General features: G+C 49.4%; 1 protein-coding gene across 1 annotated transcript; it reads left to right on the forward strand.

Moving 5' to 3' along the window:
- The first annotated feature begins 1,218 nt into the window (after window positions 1-1,218).
- Window positions 1,219-6,664, forward strand: LOC125639888 (uncharacterized). The gene is made up of 2 exons (XM_048857672.2): window positions 1,219-5,405; window positions 5,994-6,664. The coding sequence occupies exons 1-2, from the start codon at window positions 4,823-4,825 to the stop codon at window positions 6,533-6,535; spliced, it is 1,125 nt and encodes a 374-aa protein (XP_048713629.1). The 5' UTR covers window positions 1,219-4,822; the 3' UTR covers window positions 6,536-6,664.
- The last annotated feature ends 5,533 nt before the right edge of the window (window positions 6,665-12,197 follow it).

The raw sequence follows: 12,197 nt of genomic DNA on the forward strand, positions 1-12,197 counted from the left end.
CATGATGGTGGATTTCCAGGCAGCAAGGTGTAAATCAGTCTGGGGTGGATCTTGGCAGTGGCACATTGCAGCTATGGGTGTTCTGCATTCCCCAAGTGTTCCTGTTGGACTGGCAGCTACAGTGAGACCGTACTGATGATCCATGTTGCCTTCAGGGCAGGGGTTGGGGTCACTAGGACCCCACTGAGGGGGCGAGGAGTTGTTTAAACAGTTACAACTCATAGTGAGCCACCCATAATGCTTCCCACCCCCAAAGCTCTGTACACCCAGTAACCACTGGCCTCACCATGCTGCCAGGGGCAGGGAAGAGCATTAACCCTGATTGATGGGGAAACTGAGGCAGGCTGTGACGTGACTTGTTCAAAGTGGGAGAGGGGAGTGAACGTCGGATTAAGGATCAGAACTCAGGATCTCCTGGCTGCCAGTCCTGTGCATGGGCTGCTCAGATGGGGCTGCTCAGATGGGGCTCCACTGAACCTAAGGTTTCAGAGGAACAGCCGTGTTAGTCTGTATTCGCAAAAAGAAAAGGAGTACTTGTGGCACCTTAGAGACTAACCAATTTATTTGAGCATGAGCTTTCGTGAGCCACAGCTCACTTCATCAGATGTGTACCGTGGAAACTGCAGCAGACTTTATATACACACAGAGAATATGAAACAATACCTCCTCCCACCCCACTGTCCTGCTGGTAATAGCTTATCTAAAGTGATCAACAGGTGGGCCATTTCCAGCACAAATCCAGGTTTTCTCACCCTCCCCCCCCCCCACAAATTCACTCTCCTGCTGGTGCTAGCCCATCCAAAGTGACAACTCTTTACATAATCAAGTCGGGCTATTTCCTGCATAGATCCAGGTTTTCTCACTTCCCCCCCCCACCCCCATACACACACAAACTCACTCTCCTGCTGGTAATAGCTCATCTAAACTGACCACTCTCCAAGTTTAAATCCAAGTTAAACCAGAACATCTGGGGGGGGGGGGTAGGAAAAAACAAGAGGAAACAGGCTACCTTGCATAATGACTTAGCCACTCCCAGTCTCTATTTAAGCCTAAATGAATAGTATCCAATTTGCAAATGAATTCCAATTCAGCAGTTTCTCGCTGGAGTCTGGATTTGAAGTTTTTTTGTTTTAAGATAGCGACCTTCATGTCTGTGATTGCGTGACCAGAGAGATTGAAGTGTTCTCCGACTGGTTTATGAATCTTATAATTCTTGACATCTGATTTGTGTCCATTTATTCTTTTACGTAGAGACTGTCCAGTTTGACCAATGTACATGGCAGAGGGGCATTGCTGGCACATGATGGCATATATCACATTGGTGGATGTGCAGGTGAACGAGCCTCTGATAGTGTGGCTGATGTTATTAGGCCCTGTGATGGTGTCCCCTGAATAGATATGTGGGCACAATTGGCAACGGGCTTTGTTGCAAGGATAAGTTCCTGGGTTAGTGGTTCTGTTGTGTGGTATGTGGTTGTTGGTGAGTATTTGCTTCAGGTTGCGGGGCTGTCTGTAGGCAAGGACTGGCCTGTCTCCCAAGACTTGTGAGAGTGTTGGGCCATCCTTTAGGATAGGTTGTAGATCCTTAATAATGCGTTGGAGGGGTTTTAGTTGGGGGCTGAAGGTGACCGCTAGTGGCGTTCTGTTATTTTCTTTGTTAGGCCTGTCCTGTAGGAGGTAACTTCTGGGAACTCTTCTGGCTCTATCAATCTGTTTCTTTACTTCTGCAGGTGGGTATTGTAGTTGTAAGAAAGCTTGACAGAGATCTTGTAGGTGTTTGTCTCTGTCTGAGGGGTTGGAGCAAATGCGGTTGTATCGCAGAGCTTGGCTGTAGACGATGGATCGTGTGGTGCGTGGGTGGGGCTTTCGGTTTGGCCTAGCCTCCCTGGGCTGCTGCCACGGGGAACATAGAAAAGCGGTGCTAAAGACAAGTATTGCAGGGGTATGGGGACACTCTGCCTGGGCTAACTGGCCTGGAGCTGATCAGGGGAAGGGGGTGTTGGGTGTTGAATGAACAGCTGGAGAGCTGAAGTGAGCTCAAGAGATGCACCGGGAAAGGGCACGACTGGGTGGGAAGGAAAGGAATTTTATAAACTGGGTGGATTCTCATAAAGGGGATGAGTGAGCTAGCTAGCTCAGGAGAGAAGGGAAAACCTCTGGGGTAGAGAAGGAGCAAGGTGGGCCAGGTAGGAGCCCTATTCGGGGTTAGGGAGACACCCAGGGTACGGAGACCTGGTGTCCTCTTCCGAGAGGAGTTTGAAGGCCAAAGGGCTAGAGGGAAAGGCCCTATGGGTTGGAATCCTGGCCAGAGGGCAGCCAGAAGCAGGAGTGAGCTCCTAAACCCACAGGTGGGGGGTGAATCATAGAATATTAGGGTTGGAAGAGACCTCAGGAGGTCATCTAGTCCAATCCCCTGCTCAAAGCAGGACCAACCCCAACTAAATCATCTCAGCCAGGGCTTTGCCAAGCCGGGCCTTAAAAACCTCTAAGGATGGAGATTCCATCACCTCCCTAGGTAACCGATTCCAGTGCTTCACCACCCTCCTAGTGAAATAGTGTTTCCTAATAGCCAACCTAGACCTCCCCCATTGCAACTTGAGACCACTGCTTCTTGTTCTGTCATCTGGCACCACTGAGCTCCATCCTCTTTGAAACCCCCTTCAGGTAGTTGAAGGCTGCTATCAAATCCCTCCGCTCACTCTTCTCTTCTGCAGACTAAATAACCCCACTGCTTTCCCCATATCCACAGAGCCAGTTATCTCATCATAGAAGGCAATCAGGTTGGTCAGGCGTGACTTGCCCTTAGTGAATCCATGTTGACTGTTCCTGATCACCTTCCTCTCCTCCAAGTTCTTCAAAATGGATTCCTTGAGGACCTGCTCCATGATTTTGCCGGGGACTGAAGTAAGGCTGTAGTTCCCCAGGTTCTCTTTTTTTAAATATGGTCCCTTCTGACCTTAGTATCTATGAATCTATATTTGTCTTTTTCCAGTCATCTGGGACTGCCCCCGATCACCACGAATATTCAAAGATAATGGCCAATGGCTCTGCAATCGCATCAGCCAACTCCCTGGATGCAATAGATTTGGATCCATGGACTTGTGCACATCCAGCTTTTCTAAATAGTCCTTAACCTGTTCTTTCGCCACTGGCTGCTCACCTACTCCCCATGCTGTGTTGTGCAGTGCAGCAGTCTGGGAGCTGCCCTTGTCTGTGAAGACTGAGGCAAAAAAGCATTGAGTACTTCAGCTTTTTCCACATCATCTGTCACTAGGTTGCCTCCCCCATTTAGTAAGGGTCCCACACTTACCCTGACCACCTTCCTGTTGCTAACGTACCTGTAGAAACCCTTCTTGTTACCCTTCACATCCCTTGCTAGCTGCAACTCCAGTTGTGCCTTGGCCTTCCTGATTACACCCCTGCATGCTCTAGCAATATTTTTATAGTCCTCCCCAGTCATCTGTCCAAATTTCCACTTCTTGTCAGCTTCCTTTTTGAGTTTAAGCTCATCGAAGATTTCAGTTTGCGGATACAGACTAACACGGCTGCTACTCTGAAACCTCTCACTGATGGGCTACGTTACCCCGGCCAAGCCACGGTGGCTCCCACATTTAGACTCTTGTGCCTCAAATGAGGCACTTAAAGGTAGATAAAGGCAAGGACGTAGGAATGGCCTGTTTTTTCTGAGGGGCTGCTCCCGCTCCAATGCAGTCACTAGAGGTGAGGGCTAGGGTCCCTGCTGGAAAGCGGGCCATTGTCATTTATGCACCTGTATTTGGAAGGTATTGGTGCTTCTGCATCTCTGCGCCTCAGTTTCCCTGTCTGTACAATCTGGCTGATGATACTGACATGCCCCAGAGAGCAGCTGGGAGGCTTGTCCCTTTGAATTCCTCAGCTGGAAGGGGCCATGGGAGGGTCAGGGGAACAGTATCCTCTGTCTATGGTGCTACAGGTTCATCATGGGCAATTCAGAACCAGCAAAGATCCCCCTTCCCTATCCCATTCCAGTTCTCTGCCCTGGGTTTGCAGGAGGGCAGGAAGTGACCCTGGAAGAGGAAAATAATCAGAAGAGAGGGACCAGAGCTGGAATGGCAGGACCCAGCTCTCTCCTACTCCTGTGTTTGAGGTGGTGGGGAGAGGGAGTTTCTGGTCCCATCTCTGCTCAAGATAATCTTCAAAGAGCTAGTTGAGCAATAAGCCCTTAGGTGACTAGGGCAGCCATGCGGGCCCTGGGCTGTGGAAAGTTCAGGGTTCACTTGTCCCGCTCCCCTGCAGCTGGTTAAACTTTCTGTTGATCATCATGCCCTGGTAGGAGTGACCCAGCTGGGTCATTCACCAGGGGGCCTCATGCCTTACAGGGCCTGGGCTGAGTGCTGGGCAGTGGCTGGATTTTGTGGGATGCAGGGTGGGTCAAGCATATGACCAATCTTTCCTCTGGAAGAGAATGTGGCTCTTGCTGACACTAAGCCCTGGTCTACACTAGGACTTTAGGTCGAATTTAGCAGCGTTAAATCGATGTGAACCTGCACCCGTCCACACAATGAAGCCCTTTATTTCGACTTAAAGGGCTCTTAAAATCGATTTCCTTACTCCACCCCTGACAAGTGGATTAGCGCTTAAATCGACGTTGCCGGCTCGAATTTGGGGTACTGTGGACACAATTCGATGGTATTGGCCTCCGGGAGCTATCCCAGAGTGCTCCATTATGACCGCTCTGGAGAGCACTCTCAACTCAGATGCACTGGCCAGGTAGACAGGAAAAGAACCGCGAACTTTTGAATCTCATTTCCTGTTTGGCCAGCGTGGCAAGCTGCAGGTGACCATGCAGAGCTCATCAGCACAGGTGACCATGATGGAGTCCCAGAATCGCAAAAGAGCTCCAGCATGGACCAAACGGGAGGTACGGGATCTGATCGCTGTTTGGGGAGAGGAATCCGTGCTATCAGAACTCCGTTCCAGTTTTCGAAATGCCAAAACCTTTGTGAAAATCTCCCAGGGCACGAAGGACAGAGGCCATAACAGGGACCCGAAGCAGTGCCGCGTGAAACTGAAGGAGCTGAGGCAAGCCTACCAGAAAACCAGAGAGGCCAACAGCCGCTCTGGGTCAGAGCCCCAAACATGCCGCTTCTATGATGAGCTGCATGCCATTTTAGGGGGTTCAGCCACCACTACCCCAGCCGTGTTGTTTGACTCCTTCAATGGAGATGGAGGCAATACGGAAGCAGGTTTTGGGGATGAAGAAGATGATGATGAGGAGGAGGTTGTAGATAGCTCACAGCAAGCAAGCGGAGAAACCGGTTTTCCCGACAGCCAGGAACTGTTTCTCACCCTGGACCTGGAGCCAGTACCCCCCGAACCCACCCAAGGCTGCCTCCTGGACCCAGCAGGTGGAGAAGGGACCTCTGGTGAGTGTACCTTTTAAAATACTATACATGGTTTAAAAGCAAGCATGTGAAAGGATTACTTTGCCCTGGCATTTGCGGTTCTCCTAGATGTAGTCCTAAAGCCTTTGCAAAAGGTTTCTGGGGAGGGCAGCCTTATTGCGTCCTTCATGGTAGGACACTTTACCACTCCAGGCCAGTAACACGTACTCGGGAATCATTGTAGAACAAAGCATTGCAGTGTATGTTTGCTGGCATTCAAACAACATCCGTTCTTTATCTCTCTGTGTTATCCTCAGGAGAGTGAGATATAATTCATGGTCACCTGGTTGAAATAGAGTGCTTTTCTTCAGGGGACACTCAGAGGAGCCCATTCCTGCTGGGCTGTTTGCCTGTGGCTAAACAGAAATGTTCCCCGCTGTTAGCCACAGGGAGGGGGGAAGGTTGAGGGGGTAGTCACGCGGTGGGAGGAGGCAAAATGCGACCTTGTAACGAAAGCACATGTGCTATGTATGTAATGTTAACAGCAAGGTTTACCCTGAAAGAGTGTAGCCACTGTTTTATAAAATGTGTCTTTTAAAATACCGCTGTCCCTTTTTTTTTCTCCACCAGCTGCATGTGTTTCAATGATCACAGGATCTTCTCCTTCCCAGAGGCTAGTGAAGCTTAGAAAGAAAAAAAAACGCACTCGCGATGAAATGTTCTCCAAGCTCATGCTGTCCTCCCACACTGACAGAGCACAGACGAATGCGTGGAGGCAAATAATGTCAGAGTGCAGGAAAGCACAAAATGACCGGGAGGAGAGGTGGCGGGCTGAAGAGAGTAAGTGGCGGGCTGAAGAGAGTAAGTGGCGGGCTGAAGACAGGGCTGAAGCTCAAATGTGGCGGCAGCGTGATGAGAGGAGGCAGGATTCAATGCTGAGGCTGCTGGAGGATCAAACCAGTATGCTCCAGTGTATGGTTGAGCTGCAGCAAAGGCAGCTGGAGCACAGACTGCCACTGCAGCCCCTCTGTAACCAACCGCCCTCCTCCCCAAGTTCCATACCCTCCACACCCAGACACCCAAGAACGCGGTGGGGGGGCCTCCGGCCAACCAGCCACTCCACCACAGAGGATTGCCCAAAAAAAAGAAGGCTGTCATTCAATAAATTTTAAAGTTGTAAACTTTTAAAGTGCTGTGCTTAAAGTGCTGTGTGGCATTTTCCTTCCCTCCTCCACCACCCCTCCTGGGCTACCTTGGTAGTCATCCCCCTATTTGTGTGAGGAATGAATAAAGAATGCATGAATGTGAAGCAACAATGACTTTATAGCCTCTGCAAGCGGTGATTGAAGGGAGGAGGGGCGGGTGGTTAGCTTACAGGGAAGTAGAGTGAACCAAGGGGCGGGGGGTTTCATCAAGGAGAAACAAACAGAACTTTCACACCATAGCCTGGCCAGTCATGAAACTGGTTTTCAAAGCTTCTCTGATGCGTACCGCGCCCTCCTGTGCTCTTCTAACCGCCCTGGTGTCTGGCTGCGCGTAACCAGCAGCCAGGCGATTTGCCTCAACCTCCCACCCCGCCATAAACGTCTCCCCCTTACTCTCACAGATATTGTGGAGCACACAGCAAGCAGTAATAACAGTGGGAATATTGGTTTCGCTGAGGTCTAAGCGAGTCAGTAAACTGCGCCAGCGCGCCTTTAAACGTCCAAATGCACATTCTACCACCATTCTGCACTTGCTCAGCCTGTAGTTGAACAGCTCCTGACTACTGTCCAGGCTGCCTGTGTACGGCTTCATGAGCCATGGCATTAAGGGGTAGGCTGGGTCCCCAAGGATACATATAGGCATTTCAACATCCCCAACAGTTATTTTCTGGTCTGGGAATAAAGTCCCTTCCTGCAGCTTTTGAAACAGACCAGAGTTCCTGAAGATGCGAGCAGCATGCACCTTTCCCGGCCATCCCACATTGATGTTGGTGAAACGTCCCTTGTGATCCACCAGAGCTTGCAGCACTATCGAAAAGTACCCCTTGCAGTGTATGTACTCGGCGGCTTGGTGCTCCGGTGCCAAGATAGGGATATGGGTTCCGTCTATAGCCCCACCACAGTTAGGGAATCCCATTGCAGCAAAGCCATCCACTATGACCTGCACATTTCCCAGGGTCACTACCCTTGATATCAGCAGATCTTTGATTGCATGGGCTACTTGCATCACAGCAGCCCCCACAGTAGATTTGCCCACTCCAAATTGATTCCCAACTGACCGGTAGCTGTCTGGCGTTGCAAGCTTCCACAGGGCTATCGCCACTCGCTTCTCAACTGTGAGGGCTGCTCTCATCTTGGTATTCATGCGCCTCAGGGCAGGGGAAAGCAAGTCACAAAGTTCCATGAAAGTTCCACAGCATGAACCTGCCCCATTAGCACCATGATGCATGCATTGGCAGGGCCCATGCTTTCAGAGAAATCTGTGTCCATGTCCTGATCACTCACGTGACCGCGCTGACGTCGCCTCCTCGCCCGGTATCGCTTTGCCAGGTTCTGGTGCTGCATATACTGCTGGATAATGCGTGTGGTGTTTAATGTGCTCCTAATTGCCAAAGTGAGCTGAGCGGCCTCCATGCTTGCCTTGGTATGGCGTCCGCACAGAAAAAAGGCGCGGAACGATTGTCTGCCGTTGCTCTGACGGAGGGAGGGGCGACTGACGACACGGCTTACAGGGTTGGCTTCAGGGAGCTAAAATCAACAAAGGGGGTGTCTTTACATCAAGGAGTATTTCAGGCAGGACTTCACGGAGGGTTCCAATAAGAAATGGTGCACCTAAGTTATTGTCCTTATTGGAACAAGGAGGTTAGCCTGGCCTCTGATTGATACATGGCTAGATTTACCTCGCTGCACCTTCTCTGTGAGTGACTGCAGTGTGACCTAGAGGAATGAGTCCCCTAGACAGGGGAGGAGGCAAATGAGTACAAAACAAATCTGGTCTATTTCTTGTTTTGACCCACTCCATCTATCTTTTACATCTTTGGCTGGCAGCAGATGGTGCAGAAGGACTGCATGCCATCCACATCTCATGGCTGCTCGGCAGAAGATGGTACAGTACGACTGCTAGCCATCCTCATCTCTTGCCTGCCTGGCAGAAGATGGTACAATACGACTACTAGCAATCCTCATCTCTTGCCTGCCTGGCAGAAGATGGTACAGTACGACTGCTAGCAGTCCGTATCGCCTGCCCGCTCACCATAAGACGGTTCAATAGGACTGACTGCAGGACTAAAGAGAATGACCTGGTCAAGTCACTCCAAATTTAGTCCCTGCGCCCATGTCTGCCCAGGCGCTCCCAGCCGACGTGGCCAGGAGCACCTCGGACATGACGATGACGGCTACCAGTCGTACTGTATCGTCTGCTGCCACAAGGCAAGGGGTTGCTGCTACTGTGTAGCAATGCCGTACCGCGTCTGCCAGCACCCAGGAGACATAGGGTGACGGTTACCTGAGCGGGCTCCATGCTTGCCGTGGTATGGCGTCTGCACAGGTAACTCAGGAAAAAAGGCGCGAAACGATTGTCTGCCCTTGCTTTCACGGAGGGAGGGAGGGAACGGGGGGCCTGACGATATGTACCCAGAACCACCCGCGACAATGTTTTAGCCCCATCAGGCATTGGGATCTCAACCCAAAATTCCAATGGGCAGCGGAGACTGCGGGAACTGTGGGATAGCTACCCACAGTGCAACGCTCCGGAAGTCGACTCTAGCCTCGGTACTGTGGAAGCACTCCGCCGAGTTAATGCACTTAATGCACTTAGAGCATTTTCTGTGGGGACACACACACTCGAATATATAAAACCGATTTCTACAAAACCGACTTCTATAAATTCGACCTTATTCCGTAGTGTAGACATACCATAAGACCAGGTAATGCCCGGCCACAGGGAGAAGGAAAGTAGAACCTCTTGGGGTCCCTCGTTTCCCCCAGCCCGTGGGAAGTTAGTGAGATTTCTCTTCACTCCGTCCCGGAGCAGTTCCAGGGCTCCCACTCAGCACCATCTAGTGGGGACCTGCCTCCTGCGTGTTCCCTGTGTCCCACCACTAATAACTGGACCATTCAACATGACGGACCTCGTGCGCTCCCACCCCCAACAATAGAGGGACTCAAGGGAAACCTTCCCCAACTTGGCTCGCACGCTGGAGCCCTGGGGCACCAGTACTATATCTTGCAGCACAGCACAGCGCTGGCGGCAGCCAGGAAGCCCTTCTCAAGTTATTTTAACAGTCTTCCAAGCCAGATGGGTTTTACCCCAGGGCACAACAGGAAACATGCTCTCCTGAGCTCAGCAAATGCCCGGTGGATATCTGTGTTAGCAGCATCTTCTGAGATGATTACTGATGATTTGTACAGCAGCACTTATGGATTGGGGTAGGTACCGTCCAGTCCTGTAATAACAAACCAATCCCTGTTCTGACAAGCTCCCACGTTTGGTTAATGACAAGATGCAATCAGTGGATAAAAGGATTGAGGGGGAAGAAGGATGAGATGAGCCTGTTCTTGGAGTAAAATCGCCACTAGTCCATACATCCGGCATACAGGAGTGCTACAAAATGGATAAACCCCAGGGCATCATTAAATCTGCTCAAACTAGCTGTTGGTCTTATTCACCCCATTCTACTATACAGGAGCAAAGTCTGGGGTCCAGCATTACTAGCTAGTTACAAGAATTGGGATAAAACCCAAGAGAGACTTGACTTCTGCAATTCAACCAACAGCTATTCCAGGCACACAGGGCCGGTAGCAATAATGGCTGCAGAATAGAAAGGAGTCAATTGCCTCCCCCTAAATTGTGGTGTTTCAACCAAACCAGCCCCCTTCAGCTCGAAGCCATAAAGGATGAAGACCTAAGTCCAGATGATGAGAATACACTCCCATGTGTCATCCCTTCTGGGTTTCAGCAATGCTACTGTCCCCATCTGTGCAGCAAACAACCTCACCCCAACCCACAGGTCTGACCATTTTCAGATCAAGACTGGAGGCTTTTCCAAAAAATAGGGTCTCGTTCAATCCAGAATGATTTGGGGGAAGTTTTATAACCTGTGTCAGACAGGCAGTCTGATCAGATGACGGGCCTTGGAATCTATGAAAATCCTTATCACATGACTCCAGGAGCTGGGGCCTTAAGAAAGACACCAGATATCACAAGACTTGCACTAAAATCACAAACAGTGGCAACACTGTTCCCACCTACCTCAGCACAGCTGTCAAGTTTTGTGCAACTCCACATCCTCCTGCTCCTGACATTGCTTTGGTGCAGGTTGTCTTGACCATTAGCAGACATATAGGGTTAGATGCACATTCGCTCATTACATAATTTGCATAAACTGTTACACCAAGTACTGTGGTCTTTGGCTCTAGCTATGGTAGGAAAGTGTTAACCATGGATTCCCCACCCTGCTGCATCCTCAACGGGGGATGAAAACTATTCAGCTGCTAAGGTAGATAGAGCTAAACTGTTTCATCACCCATTCCTGAGGGTACAGCTCTGCCACCGGTAGGTACCATGTTGTCAGCCATGGGTCATTTCCTAGTGTAGACAGGGAGGTAGGCATGGAAAGCGGGGCCATGTGGGACAGTTTTGCAAATGTGCAATTTGTTTTTCTAAGTCTGGTGTCCCAGTGTTCAGCTGTTCTTAATATGCCCAACCTCCTTTGCTGTGTCAATGGAGTTCATGAGCAGGGGGAAGTAGTGAGATCTGTAAAAAACTGATGAATGAGATTTTAAATGTCTCATGGAATCAAGTCTCGGAATGTTTCTCGGGTAAGAAGCTTATGCATTAAGTAGATGATGTAGCTCCTTGTTGCAATGAGGATTGTGTTGAGTGTGACGTTTGGTTTTGGTTCTTTAAAGGGACCTAGGCCCCAATCCTGCAAACACTTAAGTGTGCGAATAACTTTACTCCCATGAGTAGACCCATTGGAGTGTTTGCAGGACCTGGCCCAATATTCCATCTGGATTAGGCCCGATGTTGCATAATAATTATTTTTAAAAGGTCTGAGAAAGCCTCATGTTAATGGACATGCATTCATGAATTTTTATTTTTCAATCAAAATTAGATTTAGGTGAAAAAAAGCATTGATACCTCTTGTAATTTTATTTAAAGTCCCAGGTCCTGGCGTCAGGTGATTACCTGAGCAACTCTGCTTTCATTTTAAAAAGAAAGGGGGGTTCTAGCCTTCGCGATTATGGGCAAAAGCTTGCAAATGTGACCTGAGTGCCCCATGAAAGCTCAAAACACCAGCAAATAAAAAAAAACATACAAATGTGTTGTTTTAAAAATAAATCTTATTTTTTTCAATCAATCACATGGCTGTTTTTGCTGGACTCCTGATTTTTCAATGTTTTGGGTTAGCACTATTGCTAATCTTTCCCCCAGAGATTGCAACAATGTAGGAGGCCAGGGGAATCTGAAAGTGAAACTACAGTGAAACTAGCAAATAGTTAAGTTGGCAGAGTTCTGTGGGGAAAAACTAAAGGTTCTTACATGATGAAAGAAAAATTAGATTTGAAAAATCCTTTCATTTGGCAGTAATTGACAACGTTATTCACAGAAGTAAGGACATTTTGCAAGAGTATTTTTAGGCTAGCCCTGCCATGCTAAAATTGGGACTGTAACTTTGTAAGATTTTAGGCCCCAATCCTACAGTTGGATGTGCATGGAGGGAATCTTGCAGCTGCATGGAGCCCTGTTGAAATCAATGGAGGCCCACAAGAAGTGCAGGGGTCTATGGGGAGAAATCTGATTGCAGGATTGGGGCCTGGTTTGGTTTGCATCATCTGTTTAACGCTT

This window comes from Caretta caretta, chromosome 7 (genome assembly GCF_965140235.1).
Source record: "Caretta caretta isolate rCarCar2 chromosome 7, rCarCar1.hap1, whole genome shotgun sequence".
NCBI classification, from domain to species: domain Eukaryota; kingdom Metazoa; phylum Chordata; order Testudines; family Cheloniidae; genus Caretta; species Caretta caretta.

Coding starts and splice junctions, on each gene's coding strand:
- LOC125639888 (XM_048857672.2), top strand. CDS start 4,823: ATGCAGAGCTCATCAGCACAGGTGACCATGATGGAGTCCCAGAATCGC. Junction 5,406..5,993: donor AGGTGGAGAAGGGACCTCTG/GTGAGTGTACCT, acceptor TTTCTCCACCAG/CTGCATGTGTTTCAATGATC.